A 24,954-nucleotide genomic window follows, 5' to 3' on the forward strand; every position below is an offset into this window, starting at 1 on the left:
GGCTGCCATTTAGGAAGTAGGAAATAAGATTCTCCAATATATGTAGCTGCTATTTTTAGATTTTTATATAAATAAAACGGTTAATTATGCCAGGGCAAGTCTAGGAACAACTTCGCATTGGCTGCAAACGCTCCTATTATTTAAGGCAATCCAGAAGTCATCTAGCAGCATAGTTACCAATACCTGTCCTTGTGCTGAAGTTAGTGGGCAGCATAGACAGAGGATGTAACTTTTCACAGAATGCATGCCAATTATATGTCATAACGACAAACCTTTTAGATGTGTTTAATTGCTCTTGGAGTTGGCAGAAGAGAATTTTGTGTATGTGTATTTATGCTTCGCTTTCATGTATACACAAGTACTAACCACAGATACCTATTTCTGTGTCAACATGCACACCAAATTCACAAGCAGCTTTCCCCACAAATCATGCCAGGGATCACTCTACCCAGCTGACCTGCAGTTCTCCCTCTAGAATGCTGAGAAGAAATAACAGGTCATCTCTTGAAAGGTCTTCTGCTTGGTGGCCATTGCCATTGTGTGGCTTCTCTGATTTGGGACATGGAAGGATTTCATCCAACTCAATGGTTGGGTCTTTGTCTTGCTGTCTGTGCTTCAGTTCTGGAAATTCTGGTCTTTACTATATCTTGGAAATTGCTTTTGGGCTGAGCCCTCAGGGTCACTGCTTCTGGAACGCATTCTTTAAGGCCTAGAAGGAGAGAAGATAATTTGTAACTTGTAATGGAAGTAGAGTTTTATAAGAGTACCTATTACTGCTTTAACAAGTCTACATTCTTGTTACATTTACACAGCCAAAAAGTTGGTCTTTCTGATCTCAGCAGCAGAGAGTTATTAGCAGATTCATAAATCACAGTCTTATTTACACTTCTGCTTTTAAAGTCAACATTTTAAAAACATCTTCTGCTTTGATTAAGGCCACTCATGTCCATGGGTAAACAGACTCTGTTTGAACTTCATCCACCAAACATTCCACCACAAGGACCCAGGTCATACCTCCAACCATGTCCTAAGTGCTTACTTCAATTGAGACGTGCTTGACATAACCATAAAATGATAAACTTGCTGTTTGTCTTCAGATTCACATTATAGTATTTCTTTTTAAAGTTGTTGGGTTTTGTGTGTTAATATGTGTGTTCATTTTGTTTGATTTGTTAATATTTTAGTCTTTGGTGCATTAGGCTAGAAGTGTCGATTATTACTATAGAACACTTTGGATTATTTTGTTTTGAAAGCAAAGTTTAGTATTAAAGGAATGAAGGCATGGTCCCTGGCCATGTTCCTAATATTCTGCTTAATTTTCAAATCTATCTTTGGATAAGTCAAGTTTAGGAATCTCACATCTGAAGCAGAGACACTATTGCTTATAGTAGTTGGCCATAAATATTCGAGGGCCACATCAGTTTCATATTTGATTGTGTAATTATCCAAATTAATTCATAATAGAAAAAATGTTTCACCTTTGAGGTTTCTGACTAGAACAGAAAAATATCATTTGAACTGAGACTCTAATGATATATAAGCAGATTATTAATTTTGCTTTTTTCCCCCACAAATTGTGCGTCTTTCATTACTGGTGCCTTATTTTTAGTTTGTAATAATATTTCTTTAAAAAACCTGAAAAACTCAAGCATACAGGATACTATATAAAATCTAATGAATTGCTGCTACATGCTACCATGCAAATTTATCAATTTTACTAATTTACTGAATATATATATGAAATAATTTTTATAAGTAATGTATTATAAATGCAGTCAAAGACCCCTGAATAGCTCTCTGGAACCTATTCTCTTCCCTTCTACTCCAGAAATAACCACCACCTTGAACTCGGTGTTTATCATTTCTGAGCATGTTTGATACTTCTTAAATACTTTTTTATACTTTTATTTTTAATACTTTTTCATACTTTCTGAAGCTTGCATTTTAAATCCTATATTATAAAAATTCTTGCTTATTTTATTTTACTGTAATTTATATATTTTGATTGCTGTGTAGTATTACAATTTATGAATAGTCCACCATTTACTTATACATCTTATTGTTGATAAATCTTGAAATACTTCACTTTTTTCAGTATTAGAGAAAGGCATTCTGCACATTTTTCTCCCTGTGTACATGCATTTATCCTGGCAACATTGTTTAGGGCAGAGCAATGGGATATCTGAACTCTGGAAAATCCCACTCAACAACTAGAGATTATTGCTGTCCCAAAGGGACAGAGTGTGAGAGTTCTCAGTGCTCCATTGTTTTCATTGGTACTTCATAAATTGATAGTTTTTGATAGTATGTTAGTGGTTTTTGCCCATTTTTCTTTTGTGTTTTGTTATTCTTTTGGATTTGTAGGACGCCATTATATATTGTACAAACTACTAATTTGTTGATTAGGTTATGCTCTTTCCTAGTGTGTAGCTTATATTTTTACTTTATTGTATCTTTTATGTTACTTAAAACTTAAGGAAATTTTAAATTTTAATTTAGTAAAAGTTATCAGATTTTCTTTTCTTTTTGACTAATATATTAGTTGTACATATTAATGGGGTTCAATGTGATATTTCCTCACATGCACATAGCATGCACAATCAAATCCAGCCTCCCTGGATCCACTCTCCCTGCTTTGCACAAACACTCCAACTACTATAATTCCTAGTCTACATTCAGGCCAACTTTTTTTTTAGCCTCCATGCATGAGAGAGAACATGCAGTGGCAGTATAAAACAGTGTAACTCACTGGACTCAAATCACACTACCAAAGTCAGGTTCCTGCACCATTACTTACTGACTATAAAACCTTGAAAAATTATTCAGTACCCCCATGCCTTAGTTTTCTCATCTATAAAATGGGGATGATGATGCTGGTGTGCTCATAACCTAAGGTAAGGTTGCTATGAGAATTCAATAAGTTAACATGCTTATAATATGTTTGGTACACAATAAACAGTAACTTTTATTATTAATATTATTATGAACTTTATTTTAATATCCCAAAATTTTATAGTGAGCTTTTCTTAACTATGTCTTTATGCACTAGAAATTTTTTTTTTTTCAAGAAGGGAAAAAAAGTGCCTCTTTGATCTAGTAAAATGTGAGCCATGAATACAAGGAAAAAAATTTAAAAAAAAAAAAAAGAGACTGCCTTTGTCTGAGCATTCTGTTTAAGAAGTGATTCTCACCTAGCTTACTGGCACCACTTAAGACCACCTGAGTAGTGGGACAGGTTAGGGACCTTGGGAACTTCACAGCCCGCCAGGAGGGTTGACCATCCCTGGGTTCATAGTTCTGATCTGTGACGTGAAAGGGGTAGGCAGGTGATTTGTAGAATCCTTTTTCCCCTATGACATATAATTCTCACCACTGCCTTTCTTTTAGCATAGATTACCAATAGTATATTTAAATGGATGCATTTTGTGAGTCTGCATCTTACTGGAAGTCTACAGAAATCTCTGTGCTACCAGTGGATATGGAGTAAACTTGTGTTCTGTTGATTTTCACCAGGGGAAACATTACAACTAAAAGATGCTTCTTAAGAAAATAACCCTAGTAATAATTTTCCCCTGAGAATTCTTTATATCTTCACCTTAACAATCAGGCTATGACAATAGAAGTTGAAGGTGTTTATTGTCTTCTGTGTTTATTAGTTACATGTTTTATTTGTGGGTAGCAATCCAAAATTTTCACAAGTCACATAATGTGTTGTCATCCTAATTAATGCTCCTTCTCACTCATCTCCATCACACTAATTTATTTATTGTTTTAAACACTGGGGATAGAAAGATGGTGGTGGCAGCAGTGATAATTTGTAACAATAGCTAACATTTACTAAGCACTTACTATGTACCAGGCACTATTCTAAGTATCTTACATGTATTAACTCATTCAAGATTCTCACCAACACAGCAAAGTACAGAAAAGTGTTATCTCCTTTTTACAGTGAAGAAGCAGACGCACAGATAACTTACTGAATGAAGGAAATGGAAACAGGTAATTACTGAAAGTTGCATAGCTAATAAGTGGCAAAACAGGGATTCGAATGGTTCCAATCTAGGTAACCTGGCTCCAGAACCCATATTTTAGAAATCATGGCCTAAAGCTATTATGCTAAACTGCCCAAGACATGCAGATACCATCTGGAAAAAAATCTGATAACCCTACTGAAGAGAATATTTATAAGTTAGTGGAATACAAATGAACAGTGATCTGTTAGTAGTGGTCACTGGCTCTTCCCTAGTTTGGATATACTAAAAACAGGTAAATATTACATCTGTTCTTGTTTGCACATGAAGGACAGGCCCATCTATGCCTTTGTCTGTCTGTCTTTCTTTTGAAAAACATATTTAGCTGTGAAGAATTGAACCCAGGGCCTCGTGTGTGCTATGTGCTCTTATCACAGAGATATACCCTTGCCCCTAATATTTTTTATTTCTACCCTCCAAGAATGTATCTGACCTGGTACTCCATTCATAATGGGTATTCAGCTATCTGACTGGCTCCTTCTACTGCGTGGCCTCCTGTCTCAGACATATATCACCATTTAACAAACCACTCTAAAACTGAGATAGTGGCCACACTGATTGAAAATTCTGTGGTTTACTCTACAGCTTCAGCCATCTTGCAACTCTGCTGGGTCTGAGCGGCCTAAGATGCACTTTTCAACATAAAGGCTTGTTACACTACGTGGGCCTCAGCTGTGCGTCTCATCTGTGCTCCCAGTGAATTCTCATCCTTCAGTAGCTAGACCTGAGAGTCTCAGGACATTCCAACAATGTCTCATTTTGTGATAAAAGAATATCACAAAGCCAGTGCAGATTCAAGAGTAGGGGGAAAAGACTCCACTCCTAGATGTAAAGAGCTGCAAGATCACATTGCAGTGGGAAGAAAGGAATTAACTGCTGCCATCTTTGAAAAAGTCCACCACACCTATAGATTCAGATTTGTTTGAAAATCTAATAAAAGTCAAGTGAAAAAGAGTGATAAAATATAGCTGGGTGTGGTAGCACATACCTGTAATCCCAGCAGTTTGAGAGGCCAAGGCGGGAGGATTCCAAATTCAAGGTTAGCCTGGGCAATTTAGCCAAACCTTAATCAAAATAAAATTGGACTAGGGGCATAGCTCAGTGATAAAGCACCCCTGGGTTCAATCCCTAGTACTGCAGGAAAAAATAAATAAGGAGTGATAAAATATATTTAGTTTTTTATTTCTTTTAGTTTCCTGAAAGTATAAGGGTTTTCTTTGTTCATTTAAAGGACTTCTATGACCACTCCTGTGTTTTTCTCTTACCACATATCCTATGGAGAACAACAGCCTACTTCTAAGAATCAACTTGTATTCTGCTGCTACTCAGTAAGGATTCTTCTGCCCCACCCGTGTTATCCAAGGTGTGCCTTCCAGAATACCAAGATAACATATGCTTGTATTAGCAGGGTGGTTTGTAAGCAGCCCTGAGCTACGCAGAAATATTAATAGAGTTCTGCACACTTGCTACCTTCTCTCACCTCACTCTTTAAGTGGGTTAGGTGAAATCTGTCAAGACAGCATAGGTCATTTGCCAATGATGATATTTATAAATGGTTAATAAAGGAATGGCCTGAAATATTTTTATACTGTTTGTTATTCTTTTTAAAGTGATTAGAATTTCTCTGAGACCTCCAATTCTCTTTGGAGGCTGGAGATAATAGCAACATTCTTGATGATTAATGGAGCGCCACTCACATTGGATTTGTGAACAGAACCATCATGTACAGACTCCTGGTCTGCTGAGTGTATGTGTCTCCACATGTTTACAGTGGTGGAGTTTCCTTGCCCCTCTGCCAACAACCACAAAATGATCAGTAATGAGAAGTAATTAAGTATGGAGAGGAAGAAAACAAAGACATGAATTTCATGATACTCTCTTGCTTTGTATTATCAGTGACTTCATTGTTTCTCTTGGCAAATTTTTAATGCATCTGTGCTTGGCGCAGAGGTGCAGACTGGGTAGAAAAATGTTGTAACAGCAACAGTGGTTTGGGATTTTTAGGTTACTTACCCCCACCCCCAAAAAAGAAATGGAAAGTTACTTTTGTTTATAGTAAAATACCAAGCGAAGGTGCTTTACTCTTTTCATAAATTGTAGGCAGTCACAGAATACTTGATAGATTTGCATGGACAACATCCACATAGTTGACAATTTAACAAAGCTTTAAGTATTGTTATCTATCATAGCCATAGAAGAGCAACCTTTGAGAGTGTAGATTAGGAATCAGGAAACCTGGCTTATGATCCCACCTCTGCCTTTAATTAGCCAGTCTCTGGATTGTCTCTTACAAAATAAGAATTTTGGGCTAGGTTTTCTCCCCAAGGTCATTCAGGGTAGAATGAGGACCAGGGTTCTTTCCCTTGACCTTTACCCTGTTCTTACTCCCTAGTGGATCCCCTGACAGCAGGGTTGTGGCCCATGACTAGATGATCTCTGAGGTCCCGGGACTTCTTGCTTTAGAATATTGTGATTCTCTGTTGTCTTGTATCTATGGATACAAATACCGTGCAGTTGGTGGTAAGAAGTAGATCATACTTTGTTTTCCTATGTAGTGACCTTGGTCAGTTTTTTTTTTTGGGTTTAAGCTGGTTGAAATCATGGTGGGTCTTGGGAAGAACGTGCCCATATAAGAGGATGACTTAGGAGAAAATTGCAATTATTTACTTAGTTACAGGATATGTCCAAATATAAATAGAGGACTATTCTACTCACTACCTCCCCACAACACATACACCACCCCTCACCAGCTTCTTGCCATATAAGTTAAATTTTTTAAATCTTTACTTATTTATCTTGAATATCAAAAATAATTTATTCTACATTATTTGATCATTTTAGCCTTTATATACCTGTTTATTTTCATGTATGAATTGTGGAAGAGATATAAGATGTTTTGCTTGTGTAAAGTAACTTTGAAAAGTCTCCAAAGAAATCATTTTTGATCTTGATCATTTCATATGATATTGTGGTAGCCAATCAAAACTCAAATTTGAAGAAAAAGAATAATAATTTATTCAGTACTTACCTATATATGGTAAGTTTATATATGGCATGTATATATGGTATGGTTTATATATAACCTGTTCTAAAATCTTTCCTTTGATTAATTAATTTAATCCTCATAAAAGTGTTATGATCCCCCCGCAACACATGCACACTCTATGGAAGAGGGAACTAGGAGTTATTTGATACTGCTAAAAAGTGACAAAGCCAGATCCTAACTTAGGCAGTGTATCTCCAGAGCCCACTAATCACCATATTATATCTACATAGGTTTCATTTTTAAAAAGCATGTATATTAAAGGAAAATCCTGGTTTAACACCCATGTTTTCATTTGTGTTACCGACTCTGCCAGGTATTGTACTAAGCAGTGTTGTTTTAGCTACCTTATTTTCATATTCAAGCTATGATGAACTCTGAGTACCCAAAATTATACAAAAATCTGAGTAAATTCATAATTCCTAGACCTTGATCTGTTGGACTATCAGTAAAGATGTCTTGTTTTCACCCATTGCTTATGTGCAGAAACTGTATTTTAATGACAGTTATCCCTAAATGTTAATGTGCTTTCTCATCTGCTTTTCTCTCATCTTGGAATGTCAGGAGACAGAATAGAAAGAGTATGAGATGGGGCAGTCTGATTGAACTACACTTAAATCACAGCTCCAACATTTAGGCCTTGGACTTCTCTGAACCGTCAAACATGAAATAAGAGATAATGATACCTGCTAATGGGTTTGTTGTTCACACTCTGTGAGCACAGGGTCCCTGTTGTTTCTGTCTCTGTGCCCATGTCCAACCAAGTTGGATCTCATCAGGGATTTATTGGGTAAATGAATCATGCAATCCTTCCTCAGCAGAGCTGCTTTGATTTGAGTAGAAGCAGCCTCCTGGTTAAGATGATTCATCCGTGAACCACTACCTAGCAGTTTAGGAAAAGGGTCATAAGAATCTACTAAAGTAGCTGTGTATAGACCTAATCACAAGCCAGGCACTGTTTTAAGTGCTTCATGTGTGTTAATCTTTTTAAGCCTGAAGTCAAAAAAAAAAAAAAATGTAGAGAAGGTGTGGTAAAGATAAATTAAGGGTAGAGATTCTCATAAGAGACATCAAGGACTAAGAACTTAATATTAGTTTCAGGGTAGCACTGGTTGCCTACAAAAAGTTTAGAGAGAGAGTCTGTGAGTGTGAACACAAACACCCGCTCTTGTGTGCTAGGTGGAGAAATGACATCAGATTCCTGAGGCTAACTAGAAATCTCCATTTAATTTCACTGGTTTGGGAAAACTTTTGATCTTGTATACCCTGGCCATTTGCTAGCCCACTCTCCCACGCCCTCCCACACATCCTCACATATATAAAACCAGCTGAATATCCACTATGCCCCTCCTTTTTATTTGACCGCCATTAGTCTTGTTTTAGGCATGTCACATTTCATTAAGGTTATGTCCTTTCAACTTGGTTTGGTGGGAAATTTTAGGTTTGAATTGTTTGTTTTGATGACAAGAAGACTCCATAATGCAGAGCTGTCCTGCACTAACTGTAGGACATTTGTTGCCAAGGGACAAAGATGGACACAATCCAAGGTCTTAAGTTTGAATGTGTTTAGCATTCCATATTTTGCTGTGTTTAGGGAGCATGTCTGCTAGCTTTACATTTCCACTTGCATTTTCCCCTCTCTGCCTTGAATCATTAAGTAAAACTTAGTTCCCTCAGAGGGGAATGGAAAGAGATGTAGTAAGATTATGGGGTTCTCAGTAAAACTGGTTAGGTCCTTTAATATTAACTGACTTATGGTAAATATGATTCATCTATGAAAATACTAGCTATAAATAGATGTTAACAGTGCTTAGTTGCAGAACAGCCAGGTTGTGCTTGCATGGCCAGATTAGGGAAAAAAATCCTATTGGGATTTTATTTGGTCTCTCAAAATAAAAATAAAAAAATGTTTTGTTTTATTGCCCTAGTCACCAACATTTGAAGACACTAAACTCAGCTAGCTGCAGTAAACCTATCTGATGGCTAAAAAAGACAAATTGAAAATCAGATAACCTAATTTAGCAATTGGTTTTCTATCTTTTTTATCCCATTTTCAGTAAAAATCATCAAAATATTCCCTTTGTGGTATTTTTCCTTGTAGGGCATGGACAAGGCTTCAGAGAAGGAAATGAAAATGGGGATGTGTGATTCAGGTCCATATTCCCAAGGATTTGGGTTCTAAGAGCAAGTCACAAAGTGAAAAGATCATATATGAACTTAAAAGCAGCACAGTCAAGTGAATAAGCCAAGCCCAAAAAACCAAAGGCCAAATGTTTTCCCTGATAAGTGGAGGGTGATATATAATGGGGGTGGGGGTGGGGAATGAGAGAATAATGGGGAACTTTGGAATATGTAGAGGAAAATGAGAGGGATGGGGGTACGAAAAATGGTGGAATGAGACAGACATCATTGCCCTATGTACCTGTATGATTACATGAACGGTATGAATCTACATTGTGTACAACCATAGAAAGAAAATTATGTACCCCATTTGTGTACAGTGAATCAAAATGCAGTCTGTAAAAAATTAAAATCTAAATAAAAATAATTAAAAAAAAAAAAAAAAAAAAGGCAGCACAGTCCCCCATGGTACCAGGTGCTGGGTGTTTTCTATTTTCACCTGCTCAGTTGTTATATAGCTTAAGTATCCAAAAATGTTTCTTTGTTGGGAGCTGAATTTCATCTACCAGTAAATTCGGTTCATTTATCCTGATTCTGCTTCAGAGCTGAATCAAGCAAAACTGCTCCTGTTGCTACAAGTGTAGTCCTTTAATGCAAAGGACAATTTTTTTATATATATAAAAGTTTTTATTTTTATGTGGTACTGAGGATCGAACCCAGTGCCTTACATGTGCCAGTCAAGTGCTCTACCACTGAGCTACAGCCCCAGCCCAGGACTATTTCTTATGCCAGATGAGACATGCACTTTTTTTCATCCATTCCTCACACCACCTGGCTTCAGTCTCCCTCACCCCACACACATTTTTGATCATGTCCCTCAAGACCCACTCGTTCTTTTGTAGGTTAGGGGCTTTCTTATAGAAATGCATGGAGTTGGGCATAATTTCCCAGATGTTGAACACTACTAAAGCAGTAGATTGGTGAAAGTGTATACTTAAGGAAGATCTTAGCAGCTCTTCTGATACTGAATCTCAGTTGGAATTTTAAGTATTGTTCCAGAAATTTAATCATAGACTTTAATGAAGACTTTTTCCAGTCTACCTTATCAGGTGACTGTTTGGATTTAACAATCCATATTTTGCTGAGTTTAGGGGGCATGTCTGCTAGCTTTACATTTCCACTTACGTTGAAGACATCAGCAGACAGGTAATTATTCACCCTATTTGGGATTCAGGAGACTTATATGACTTTAGCTAATAAATGTTGAACTAGTGGTGAATGCTTAGAAATTCTGACTCTTCTTCCTCTCCATGTTCATGCTAGGCTAACTGACACTGACATTGTCTATTAAACTGGAAGTTTTCTTTGGTTTCTTGTCTACTAACTGCTATGGTCAGAGAAGATGCTGGGCTTCTCTTTTTATTCTTTGCTGAATAAAAAAGCCTGCTGATGAGGTCTAATAGAGCAGACTTACATCATGGCTTTTCTTAGCTCTGTGTTCTGAAGCAAGGGCAAAAAGAAATATAAAAATCTCAGTGTATAAATAGTTGATTTATCTGAGTTTTCCATTACAAATCAGAGGCTCTTTAAAGATTCTTTTCTCATTTAAGGTTAAACAGGGCTGAGAATGTTTTCCAGATCTTTGTGGAATAGAGCAGAAAACAAAAATTATTTTCATATAGTCCAAGTTAGTTTTAAATGCCACACTCCCAGTCCTAGATCAGAGCTCTGTGATTCTTTTAACAGTTTTCAAACTACATCACTTTGCATATTTCTTCCAACTCTGGTCTTTCTTAGAAATATGGTTATATTGAGCCAGTCATTTAACCTTTCTGTTCTCTTGTTTTTGTCCATTCGGGCCAGTTTTGTCTACTCCTCTCAGTCTGTAATCAAGGTCCAGTGAGGTTAACTGATGTACTTATGGTCACACCCAGAGCCATCACCAGAACACAGGTCTCTGCCCACAGCTGTGTTGCTGCTACCATTGCAATGCTCATTTTTCATAGCTCTAGAAAGTTATGAATATTAAAAGATCAAAAGGCGCCATTCAGAGTACTCAAAGTTTCCCACAAACTTTGGTTGTCTCCTAACCATCTTCCACCCTTTCAGTAACAATAGGTCACTCTGTATGCCTTTAGGTGTTGGATAGTTCAACCCAGTGTAACAGGAGCATAGGAGTGAACAGATTTGGAGGAGGTTAGGAGTTCAGATCCCAAGATGACAACACAACATCTTTCCTTTCTCCTATTTTATCTAAAGAACTCTACTAAAATAGAGAGGCTGCCTATTGCAGAGAAAATGTTGCAATTCAGAAAGCCTCTGGGCAACACTGGACCTCTAAGCCACTTGCTCTCCTTTCCCAACCTCCCAGGTGTACTCCTTTATCGTCTTATAAGTAGGGGAAATTTTAAAAACTCACCTTCCAGGCATATGTCTAGTCTGAGGCATTTACACTTTCTCTTTTTAGGGGAAGAGAAGGAAACTAGCTCTTGTAAAGTTTCTGTTATGTGCCAGATAATATGATTGCTAGTTCCTATTCCTTGTGTGTTTTTTAAATTCAGACAGAGTTGGATTATTTTCTTCCTTTGACAAATGAACAAACCTGAGGTATTGAGAAACTCAGTATGTTAGTGTGGTACAAATGCAGGTTCATATCTAAATACAATACTGAGAAATACTATAAATAATTTCCAGTGTACAAAGTGCTTTGGGAGCTTTTGAGAGGGAATGACCAAGTCTGCCAATGAGACCTAGTGAAGCCATGTCAAAGGTGAGCTTGTTCTTGGAGGATGAAATTAGTTTCCAGGTCATATGTTCAGGGAGAGGGTGAAGGAAAAACACAGTATATGAGGAATACCAGATCCTCCCTTCAGTTAGAGTGCAGGAAGTGTTCAGTAGTGAAAGATGAGAGTAGAAAGGAAACCACGGACACAGAGGAACTGCTCATCACTGACCCTGTATAATAGAGAAGATGAAATAATACCAAGTGTCCAAGAAATAATGGGAAAAAATTAAATGGATCAACTATCTGTACACCTTCTAGGATCAATTAGGCAACTTATAAAAAAGTCAAGTTGTCAATATTTAACAATGTGTGTGAAAATACTGAATTTGGAAAAATCATACTGATTTATCTATTACATAGTTTTCATATTTTTGAGACCTTTTTCAGAAAAGAAAAAGAGATGAATTAGATAAAACCTTCAAAGTCATCAAAACAAAAAAAGGTTACCTTGGTATAACAACTGTTGTTATTGTCCTTGGAGTGGAAGAAAAGAAAACCAAGGAAATTTCAATGTGGATAATATATAAGATACTATTAAGAAGTTATAAATTTTGCTGGGTATGTTAATAGCATTGTGTTTATGTGAAAGAATCCCCCTTTTACTTCCTTAAATGCATGATAAAGTATTTAAATGTGAAGTGAAGTGCTGTCCTGGGTCTGACTTTTACAAATGGCAGAAAAAAATAAAGAGATAGATGTGAAATAAGTATAGCCAAATATTGAGGATTGTTGAAGATCAGTGATGAGTAAATGGACTATGTTATATTCTTCTGTTTTTTTGTATATTCGGAAATGTTTATCATAAAAGATTTAAAAGGAAAAACCAGCGACTTAGCATTGTATGCATAAACATTTTAAGAAGTGATTCTCTTTAAAAAAAAAAAAGAAGCAGGGGTTGAGTGTTCAGGGCTGGGGAATGTTACTGCGTGGTAGAATGTTTGACTAGCATGTTGAGGCCCTGGGTTCAATCCCTAGTACCACAGAACAAAGAAGGCACCAGCGTTTGGTTGTTAGGCAGAGACAGAGAAACAAGAGTGAGCTGTGTCCCAGGAGCCACGAGAGAATAATTTCAAGGAGCAGAGAACTTCTTTGACCTCATTTTAACAATATCGCCACTGCTTAGAACAGTTTTAGAACTCCACTTTTGGAGTTGTCTGTTTTGAAATATTTCTCAGCCATGGCAAAGTCTGGTTCTTTGAAGGCAAATTTGATTTCTCACAATAGGGAAAAGTTCCTTGGAACCAAATCTAATGAATCAAAATCAAGTTGGAGTTTGGGTCAACTAATACTGTATTTGATGGGATTGGCTTTTGTTTTTGTCTTTTGAAGGGGTCTTAAAGACATTTCCAAAATGTGTCAGCCATGACATGTTCAGAATATACTTCATAAGGTAACCCTTTGACAAAATTACATGCTTGGATTTATAATTCAGGGCTTTTGTTTTTAATATCCCACCTACTATGGTTCCATTTCAAATCTTTGGTGTTCTAAAGCTTCCATCTATTTTCTAGACTCCAAATGTAAGCAAAGCAGTAAGAAATAGCAAAGTCGAGGCAGGAGAAAGAGTGCAGGCCCAGGAGCCAGACTTGCTGAGTTGCAGTCCTGTCTCACTGAATACATCTTCAGTTCAGGGTGAATTACTTCATTTCTTCAGCCTTCCTGGAAGGGTTAGATAGAGATCAGCTATATAAAATGCACATGACTGGAACTCACAGCTCATCCTGTGGAGATGCCCTAATGATACAACTTTATCTGTTGGTTCAACAGACATGCCTTCCCTCCTAGACATCAAATGAGATAAGACAATAACTAATAGATTCTTGCCTTTTAGCATCAGGAGAAGAGTACATTACTCAGCCCTACCTCACCAATGGGAAGGAGTTCTTTTAGTCAGTGCTAAACAAGTATTTTAAGAGTGTGTGTTATGCCTAGTACAGTTGAAGATTAGAAAACTGAAGAAATTGGGAACTGGTGCCTGTTGTTCAACAGAGAAATGATAGGGAACCATGATCCTGCTAATTTGGAGGGACTTGACACAAGGTGACTTTTGGTCCAAACTGGCCAGAACTATTCCAGACAAGATGAGAAAGGCTTCAGAGGGATATGCTTACCCAGCTCTCACTGGCCTGTCTCTTCCACCAAGCAAGACTTTTTAAATCCTTCTTTAACACAACAGCAACTCAAAACTTACTGTCTGCAGGCACCATGCTAAGACAATTTATATCACTGTTTCCTTTGGTATAAAAACACTATGAGACAGATACTATGATTAATCTATACTTTATGGGCTAGAGTTACCTAAACATAAAGAGGTTAAGTCATTCTGCCCCAAGCCATAGAGCTGGTAAGTAGCAGAGCAGGAATTCTTACTGGCTTCAGAGCCCACCCAAGTTTACTTTCCGTTGCCTGAATTCTTTCTCATTAGGAAGGGTCTGTGTCAAGTTGGGAGAGACATCTCCTCAGTCATTGTACAGCTTTTACTACATCAGCAAAAATTGAGGCAGCTAGTGTCTTTTCATCTGCTTCATGAAGTGGTGAGAATAGAATAGAGGAAGAACCAAGGAGGAAGAAAAAATGCCTGTGTTTATCTGAAATTAAGGCATGTTGTGAATAAATTCAAACTCCTCCACTGCTCTCCATTATCTAGTTCCTTCTAGGCAGTAGGGAACAGGTTTTAATAAAGCAGGAGTTCTGCTTAAGTCAAAAATTGTGAAGGATCAAGTATACGACATGCAGCAGGGTGAGATCTTGCTGTAGGCTGTGTGCCTCCAGCTGCACCCTGTACATTTGGGTCAAGTCCTGGCTTCTTCGAACTGATACATGTCCTCCTTTAAGTATGGTCCAGGGAGGGAACATTTCCAAAGTCCTTTTCCAAAGTCCCATTCAACTCTACAGGAAGAGAACTCTCCCTGGGTTCATCAGTGAGGGCACACAGTTTGCCCAAACCCCTTCCCAAACCTGTTCAAGAGACCTGAATCTGAGACACTACAGAGTTCATGGTACTGGGGATAGATCGAGCTTGGGGGTTCTGCCCACCCTATGTGGTTCCATATAGGCCTTTGTTAGAAAGCACTCAGGGCAGCCAAGAGCGCCTGTTGACCAAAGAGGGTGGCTGCTGCTTGGAGCTGTAAGTAAATAAATGGATGTCAGAAGCTTACAATTAAGGGGGGAAACAAAGAATCATTACCCTCCCTTGAGCCTGTTGATTTGGATGTTTTGGGTAATGGTTGTGAAGGGTTTACACACAGACTAAACTAAGCTCTTTGTGTTCTTTGCAAGGTAGAGAGCTTGCCAAGTCAATTTCAGCGTGCAAAACAGACAATTATTCTTTTGGCATTTAGGGGCCACCCCTGTTTTTGCTGGGGGTGGGCACGGGCAGCCTGTTGACAGAGGAAGGCTTTATAAGGAAAGAGAAGGCAACTATAGCTCCATGTTTCTTTTTAAAAGAAACCGCCCTGTCAGGGCCCTCTTGTCCCCAAGTCTTATGCTAAACCTCTTGTCATGGAGCCAACAGGCTCAGAAGTGCCACACACACTTTGGTGTCCACAGCATGTGACTCACTCATGACTATTCATATCCTCTGCCTAGCAGCTTACCACGAAAGTGTGTATTTCTTTTGCATATATGTGCATATAGATGATTGGTAGGTTTATTTCTAGAGATAACCAATGAAAAGACAGAGTTCTTGAGGTTATGGTCTTGGCCCATTAGATAATGTAAGTTTTGTGATAATGGTTCACAGCCTGTGAACCCAGAACCCCTGAGAGCTTTCATATCCTCATACCAAAAGTATTATGAGAAACACTGTGCTGATGCTAGGCCTACAAAGAAACTTTAGGCTATTTCCTCAAATTTTATGTTGATGTATTTGTTTGACTCTATTTGTTTTTTTTTTTTTTTTTTTGGGGGGGGGGGTGGTGCTGGGGATTGAACCCAGGGCCCTGTGCTTACAAGGCAAGCACTCTACCGACTGAGCTATATCCCCAGCCCCTCTATTTGTTTTTAATAAACTAAATTTAAATAAAACCCTCCATAATGGGAAACTGACTTCTTGCTTAAATATTTAAATGTACTAAGGTTTTGTCCTTCAGCTCCGTCTAAAAGGTCAGTCTTTTTTGTCCCTTTGCTTCTGGTGGTGCTGGGGATTGAACACAGGGCCATGCACATGCTGGGCAAAGAAGGCTTTACAACTGAGCCCCCTTCCCAGCCCCCTAAAAGGTCAGTCACATAGCTTGATTTAGTTTCTCACTGGGGGAAGCCAGGAATATATTATAGTTTTATACTTCCACCTCTTCCTTCCTTAAATTAGGCTATATCACTCTGGGTGCCTTTTATCAGTTAATAGAAGGAAAAACTACTCTGCAGTAACCCATGGTGCACTTCTCAGTGCACTAACGTGGCGGAATTTCAGTCTTCAGTGTCTCCCTAAGAGATACAAAGAAGTGTGCAGTGCTTATTATGTAATTTCCTAAACAAAAAGAAGTAGCACTTGAAAGATCATTAGAGTTGTGCAATAAAATATTACTAGTGGTTCTTTGTGTTTCTAGGGCTAAAGTATAATTTTTATTTTTAACACTTCTAAGTTTTAAGATTTGGAATAAGACTTATTTCACATGTTGAAATAATTCTTTCTTTTGGTATTGCTAATCTTTCCCTTAAAATCAGTCACAAGGATTACCAAGGGCATTTCTAATCAGCAGTGTATGTATGTGTATGTGTTAAGAAAGGAGTGTTTGGCTGAGTTGTTAGGTTGCTATTTTTTAAATTAGTAAATATTCTCAAGTATGTCCTTAATTATATCCAGAATAACCTTTAATTTTGCAACTAAAAGTACATCTCTACCTTTGACTTTATGCATGTTTGCTACCTACTCAGGAAGATTGAAGATAAGGTCATTTTAAGGTGTAAGTCACTTTGAGTCCTGAAGTTAGAAAACAAAAGTCAGTTTACAAAGTACAAGGAGCCATCTACAGATAAGCCAGTTGCAGATAAGACTTTTTTCCACATTTACTTCCTTATCTCTATTTTCTATTGCCACTGGCTCAGGTTTCCCTGTGGCCCGTAACATACATCAGAAAAAGAAGAGGAAGAAAATTGTATCAGAGCTTTTCTTGGATGTTAGAAACTTTTACAGCATCTCATTTAATCCTCATAAAAATTCTATGATGGATGTCTGGCTATTCTTGTTTTTACAGGTGGGAGAACCAGAATTCAGAAAAGTTAAGTACTTGTCCAAGGTCACAAAGTTAATAAGTGTCTGGCATGTAATTCACATGTCCTGTTACTGGGATTTTTTTTTTTTTTTTTTTAACTTCTCTGTCTTATCTTCTATTTTCACTGTTGTGTCTTGGTGACTTTCCTCACCTTTCACCTACAAAATAGTATTTATCAAATAATACAATTGAAACTTAAAATGTGCTGCTCTCAGTAGGAAGGGGTACCTGACTGTATGAATATCCTCCCTGCTCCTCATTCCTAATATTCACTTCCCCAGACAGAAAGAATTGGGGCAGGCTCACATCATTCAGTGCATTTGCAAATAGCTGCATTGTAAATTCTTTGTTTTCATGCTTTCCTTTTTGCTTTTTGCTTATTGAATATGTTGATGAAGTCTTCTGTGAATATTCAAAACAGAGCTGTGTATTTGGCTTAGGATTAAAAAGAAAGAAAAAGAACTGATCACAAAGACAGTAGTGACCCTAGGGGGAAGGACTATCACCCAGGGATTACTGGGTTTAACTCTGCCCTTAGAATAACTCAAAACTTGTTAGTAGGGATCCAAGGTTCTGCTTGGTTTGGCCAGTTTCACCTCCTACTCTTCCTTCTTCACTCTTTGTGTTCCAAATGTGGTGGCTTTCTGATGGTCTCTTACAGCCATCATTCCCCATCCCATCCCCAGGCCCTTGCCTATGCTATGCACTCTGCTTGGGCCTCTTCCCTCTGGCCTTCACCCAGTTAATATCTCCCACTCAGCCCTCAGCCCTCAGCTTTAGTGACAGTATCTTAAGAAGTCCTCTCTGACTTCATAACCCCATTGTACATTCTAACAGTGCCACACTTCCTTAAGCTGATAATTGCAGTAGCAGTTTTATTTACGTGTATATTATTACCTAAAGAATTTCCCCCACTAAACTGTTAGCTCCATAAGTATAGGACAGTCTCTTTGTTCACAATGTGTCTCTGGTACTTTGTACTTGGTATATACTCTGATGGAAGAATGAATGAGTTTGTCTTGAATATTATCAGAGACCATATTTTATTTTAGTCTAGTCTTCTGGGTTAAAATCACATGAACTTGACCTAACAGAGCTCATGTATTTACAGCACTGTTGCACATCAAATTGAGAGAGATGGGAAGTACCAGTGAAACAAATGCTTGTATCTCCCCATTGTTGCCTGACCATCTCTCGGTCAACACACACACAGCCCCCACAGTATTGAACTTGGCCACATGACATCTTTTCCCTAATGCATTGAGTGACTAATTGGCCCAACAGTTGCCCTTAGATCAGGGTTCACAGATTTTCTCTAAAGAGCCAAATAGTAAATATTTTAGGTTTTGTAGGCTATACAGTTTCTACCACAACTACTCATCTCTGTCTTGCCAGCAGAAACCATGTAACGATACCCAAATGAGTGGCAATGGCGGTGTTGCAGCAAAAATTTATGTGCCAAAACAGCCATATTTTGCTGACCCCTGCTTTAGGTGATTTTATAAAGTAATAGTGGTGTAACCTATGAATGTGACCTAGGGCCAACTTCGAAGCTGCTAACTAGAATATATAGGTTTGGCACAGATATCACAGGGGCTGTAATAGCCCTGATGTGACACAGGCCAGTCTCCTGTAGATGTAATTTTTTTCTTTGATTTAATAAGAGGAAAAAGGGTCAATTCCTATTTGAGATCTCAGAGTATCTTAAACCCAAAATTTATGTCCTAAATCAAACTAGAGAAATTTTGGTGGGGTTATTTTGGCTTTAGCTAGATGTCTACAGTATTCTATAATGAGCAAATTATAGTATTACACACACTGTAGAATTCAAGCATTTTCCTCAGCTGTTCTTCAGCAGTCATTTTGTCTTTTAAAGTCCAAGAAACAAAAGAATTTTCTGGCTGATCCTACCCCCAGCCCAGAAATTTCCAACTCTTAGAACCAGTGTAAAGAATTCCAGATCCGTGTGGAGTTCATTCATGGTTGGCTTAGTAATTGTGGAATAGAAGCCACATGGAATGGATCATTTACATTCTCAGTTTATTAAAACATTTGGTGCTAGGAAACACTATGCTACAATTCTTATTAGATATAGACACACGGCTTTTAAAATCACACAAAGGGAGAGAGCTATGGCGGGGGCATAGGTTTCCCTCTTTCTACCTCAGATTTCCTTAGAATATCTATGGTTTACTAGTTTTGAGTGGAGAAGGGAAAAAAACAGAAACACTTAGGTTTACTATTAAGTTGCTCATTTATATTCCTAAAAGGAAGCACAAGAAAATGTATCATATGGATTTTATTTGAATTGGTTGAGTATACTTTTACTCTTCATATTTTGGATTACTTTTCTGATACACAATAGAAAAGAGAATGCCATTGCCTTATTCCCTTATAAGAGGCAATAGATTGTATACAGTTTTGGAAAGAATCCAAAATAGCATCTTACTGATTCAGTTTTTGTCACTAAAGTGGGTGATCTGTGGAGGTGGATTTTCCAAGGACCACTGCTTTCCCCTTTGAAGTGCCAGCAGTTTTTAAAAAATAATCATCCATTTGTTGTTTTTTATTGGTGTATTTAATAACCTTTTTGATGAAAATATTTTTAAGATAATCAATACTTTCTTGTATACTTAAAGGACAGTGTTATTTAGGAGCATTTGAAGTATTAATAATATCTCTTTTATATTTTGTTTTCTACCTCCTCTGTGCCAAGTTTTAACCAGTCATCTATTTGCTCCTCTCACCTGCCTGTGCCTTCTACCCGATTTCTAGTTTTAGCTTCTATTCTACCGTGGATCGAGGAATCAGGTAAATAGCAAGATTCTAATGTGTGAAGACTGCTTTTGGAACAGAAATTTTGAAGGAGCTATTTATTTTATGTACACATACCTTTGCATCCTTTTATCTGGGTTAGAGGTGTATGAAAATTGTGTCCCAGAAAGTTGCCAGTTGATCCATCTCTACGTCATGACACAATGGAGCATTTTACCTTTGAATGGGATCCTTAATTTTTGCATTTTTATCTAACTAGTCCTTTTTAATTTATTTTTTTATTATTTGGTTCCAGGAATTGAACCCAGGGGTGCTTAACCACTGACCCATATCCCCAACCCTTTTCATTTTTTATTTCAAGACAGAGCCTCCACTAAGTTTCTTATGGCCTCACTAAGTTGCTGAGGCTGGTGATTTCCTGCCTCACCCTCCCAAGCTTCTGGTATTATAGGCGTGCACCACCACGCCTGGCTCTACCAGTCTTTTCTAAGATGGCTTTTTATTGCTATAGTTATAGGGATTGGGCCCATTGTCCTATTGTACAAGCTCTTTATGAGGGCTGATCTCACTTATCCATTCAGTAACTGTGAGGGGCAAACTGGTCTTCATATTTTGTACATAAAGAAACTGAGGCTCAGAGAGTGAAGCACATGGCCAACATCACATGTAGCAGAGCTGGGCTTTTGAGTCCAGGTCACCTAATAGCATAGCGCAGGTTTTCTCCAGTACCTCATGCTGCCTTTAAAAGGGAAAAACAAATTCATGCTAGACACACTTTGGGCCGATATCTCTCATAATAATCCAGCCACTTTGTGGGATAGGTATGCCAGTTTACACAGACAAGTGACGTTAGTTCACCTAGTGATGGTTACACATCAGTAGGAACTCAACCTCTAGTTGGCTCTCAGCTTCTCTAAGCCTCCATTTCCTTGTCATAAAATAAGAATAATAATGGCACCAATCTCTAAAGATTATTGTAAGGACAAAATGAGATAATCCTTGTAAAGCGCTTAGCACCATGCCTGGCACATAATAAGCTCTCAATAAATGTTAGCTATGGTTACTACAGCACAGCAAAGGCAAAATTACATCAAATAGAAAAATCTTGCTGTTCTGCTATCATCTATCGGACTCCTACAAAGATTCTGTTATTAATGGCAAACAAAAGGATATCTCTCTCACTTAAAACAGAGAGTTAGATCGAGTGCTAGGTAATTTGTCCTTCATCACCTAAGTGATTACACAAGTGGTTTCAAGGCCCTTTCCAATTCTATGACTGTGTTATTCTAGCCATGGAGTGCTGTTTTTCCTATTAAGAAATCTGAGGGCAGAACTCAAGTCTACGCTACAGTATAATGAAGTGGTGTGTTCACACAGAGGATGAAACAGTACATCAGCAAAGCTCAGAGAACACTTTGATTTTCAGAGTTGTAAATGACAAGGAGTATAAACAGTAAGGCCTTTGGAGTATTTGTATCTCATGGAAAGATAAGATACCTACAATATTTGAAAAGTTGGAAACAAAGCCCAGTTAATTGATTTTACAGCAAAGGCATTTAAGAAAATATTTGTTTTATGGTTGGCGCCAGGGGATAATAGAATGCAAGTAATTATTAAACCGGAATACAGTGGCCTGAGTTGAATCAGGAAGCCAGTTCCACAGAATAGTTCCCAGCAATGCTTGAGGATTCTAACAAGATATACAGCCACAGCCAGATGCTGTGCTGTTGTGAAAGACTACAAATTTTTTGTTTAAATCCTATTTCCATAGAGTTCCATTAGTCTTGTCTGTCTGACTCACTTGTGATTGTGAAATCACATCCTAAAGCACTGATGGTCAAGATCCTCAGTACATTGTGTGGAAATGCTCAGTTTCACGTAGGATATGGTTAAGTACCTTCCCACTAACGCATGTTGGAGAGTAACAAGATGGCATTTCCAATGGCCTGTCCTCATTGTCACCACTTCAGCAACTCCCTCTCCAGAAACTCCAAACCCAGCTAACCCCTGGATGAAATGTTTCTTCTCTGTCCTCCTGTATGTCCTACACAGAACTGTAACATGCCACTTACTCCATGTGCTGTGGTTTTTTACCCACTTCACTCCCTGACTTGGCACTTCAGAGTTGCTCTTCAACTTCATCATTCATTACACGTCACAGTAAATTTTCATTGACTGACTGAAAGAGCATGTTTTCAAGCTCCAGTTTCAAATGGGCCCTGACTATCAAAAACATTTGCAGTTATACCTTTTTGTCCCTTTTCTACTCTCCTCACGCCCTCCCTTCCACTCTCCCTGACCACTCTCTCCCTGCACGAATAACCATTCCTCTTTATTACTCCCCACCCTCTGCCCCAACACCTCTTCCCTTCTTTACATGTTTTTTCCTCTCTCAGGTCTTTGAAGAGTGCTCCTCTTCATGTCCAAGTCTGCTCCCTGTATCTGAGCTTTGGATCGTAGGAGTGCTCTGGAATCTTGCCCCATCAAATACTTCCTTTCTCCTTGTAGCTATAACTTCTCTCACTACTGGTTCTTTTTCTGTAACTTCATAACATGCTGTCATCCCATTTTCTAATAAAATTTGCACTTTCACCCCCCCCCCCCAGTTTCTTGCCCACCTTCACATTGCCCCAACTCATTATATCCATCTCCTAACACCCCATCTGCTACTTAGTAGTCCAACTTCTGTCCTAATTTCCAATCCAAGGACTCCTCTTAGTCTTCCCATTTCTGTCCTGGCCTCTAACTCGATTTAATAGTGCTCTCTTTCTCCTAGCTATCACAAGCCAGAAACCTGGGTGACTTTTTCTACCTCCCTTTCTCTTCTTTAACATATTCGCATATAGAAATAAAACTATTTGTGCTTATGTAAGTTTATTTTTTAATCTGGTATACAACAAAAATTGTCTGAAGCAGAGGAATGACTTAAATATTCATAAGTACATTCTGATTTGCAAATGGATTTTTGGTAAAGCAAAGGGCCAAGTCAGTGAAAGAAGTGTGGAAAGTAGGAAAGAAATGAATGAACCACATGCATTGTGTGCGTAGAAGCCTATTAAGAATTCCCATTTCCACACATTCCAAGCACTAACAGAAAGTATCTAGTTGAAGAAAGGCCAACCTAACGAAGATTTGGAGCCAGAATGTTCTGGGTTTTCACAAATAATGTGACTTTTTTTGAAATGTTAATATAAATTTTATGTATTTACATATACATGTATGTATATACATATGAATATATAATCCTCATGTTTCTGTATGGTTATATCATCAGAAGTCTTTTAAGGAACAAAACAATGCTGTTAATCACTTCAATACCATTTATAATTGGAATTCCGCCCCCACCCCCACCCCCACCCAGGGCCTCCTAGAAATTTCTGCACAGTGGTTCAGCCCTAAGATTGGAAGCTAAGCCACACGTAATTTTCTTCTTGCTCCCTCTTCCTTCTACAGAACTGAGCCATCTGCCCCCTAAATCTCATTGGTCCCAATACTTTATGAGTTTGTATTTTTCTTTTTTATTTTCATTTTTTGAAGTAGAATGGAAGTTTAGTTTGAAATTAAAAGAATATGTAGAAAGTAAAGAGGGAACTAAGCAGCTACCTAGAATCTGATTTTACTGTCCTTTCTTGAGTAGAGCCACGTAGAGGTCTAGGGCAACAGGAGAAGGCTTACATAGCTCTCAGGCCTACCCTACAGGAACTTGCAGAGAAAGGAGACATTTATGAGCCCACAAGAAATATGACATGTTTTATGCACCACAGAAGGGTGGGAGGTATCCAAGGGGGAAATGGTTGCTGGGGTCTACAATAGAGTTAGATAGCACTTCAGAAAATACTTCAGTGAAGTTTGATTTGAATCCTGGTGCAGGGGAAGAGAGTTGAGTACACAGTGTGCAGTGTGAGGCATGGAGCATGAGCCAGCAGGGCTTGTCAGGGAACCTCACAGTAGATTTTGGGGCTAGAGCTTGTGGGAGGCTTATGGTGTGGTGGAGAAGGCAGATGAGGGACCATGGGAGAAATCAAAATCAACTAGAGGCGGAACCATCCTGTCTTGAATCACATTAAGGAATCTCAACTTCACGCTCAGGCAGCAGAAGCCATTATATATTTCTAAGTGAGTTCTCTTTATCTGTAAGATAGATAAGGAGCTCTGCATTCCAGGATTATTTTGAGTGAAAAATCTAGCCAGTTGTCATGACTTGATAAATACAATTGTAATTTTAAAAATATCACTGTGTAAGTTTTCAGGCATTTTTCCATTCCCATCAAACTTTAAATAGTCTGTGTTTTATATAAATATTAAAGAAGAGGAATTGAGTCATTTAATTTTTATCTAATTCTAATTCATTGTACAAGTTCCATCAATTTTCTGGACTTTCTTGGTTTTCCACATGTTAAATTTCTTTTGCAGTCTGTTAAATTTAGCAATCTGTACACCAAAATGCTACGGTCATTAGAGGCAAATTAATAAAGACACTTTCTAACAGACTTCAAAAGAACAATAGCGACTTCCCAGTCAGTTATCAGATTAGCTCCCAGAAGGTATTAGATATTTGTGTAGAGAATAATTAAGGAAAGGATTGTACTAACGTCATTTTTTAGAGTAACCCAGTAGTAAAGTTGGGTGTGGTTCTCTGGCTCAGACCCTAAGCCTATTCAGTGTGGTAGGAATGAGACTCAGATCACTAACTCCCAGGAGTGCAGTAGAGATAACATTGCAGGCATACCTCTGTTGCTCTCACAAAAGGAAACATGGAAGCTGTGCCTAGTGATTTCTCATCTTTCCTCTTCTCCTGTCTCCCTCCTTCATCAATTGTCTATAGTATGTGCAGCATCATACCTCTGAGTGTTACTAATTATTGGCTCTACCATGCACTGGGTTAAGTTCAGCACCCCAAAAAATAAAAGTAGTAACTCCACCTGCCATTGCCAGAGGGGAAGTCAAACAAAATCAGTGAAGGTTTCTGTTTTTCTAGCTAGTCAC

The 24,954-nt window shown here is 38.1% G+C and overlaps 2 protein-coding genes across 3 annotated transcripts in view; one reads left to right on the forward strand and one right to left on the reverse strand.

Annotated features, from left to right (window-relative positions):
• Nucleotides 1–699, reverse strand: part of FILIP1L (filamin A interacting protein 1 like) — a gene marked incomplete at its 5' end in the record, with an annotated part of 121,987 nt that extends 121,288 nt beyond the window's left edge. The window contains 2 exon segments of the mRNA XM_079100533.1: nt 458–618; nt 621–699. Coding sequence (XP_078956659.1) covers nt 458–618; nt 621–699 — 240 coding nt within the window.
• CMSS1 (cms1 ribosomal small subunit homolog) overlaps nt 1–24,954 on the forward strand; it is a 367,164-nt gene that overhangs the window by 128,071 nt on the left and 214,139 nt on the right. The window lies entirely within an intron of this gene.

The sequence above is a fragment of the Sciurus vulgaris genome (assembly GCF_902686455.1).
Source record: "Sciurus vulgaris genome assembly, chromosome: 10".
NCBI classification, from domain to species: domain Eukaryota; kingdom Metazoa; phylum Chordata; class Mammalia; order Rodentia; family Sciuridae; genus Sciurus; species Sciurus vulgaris.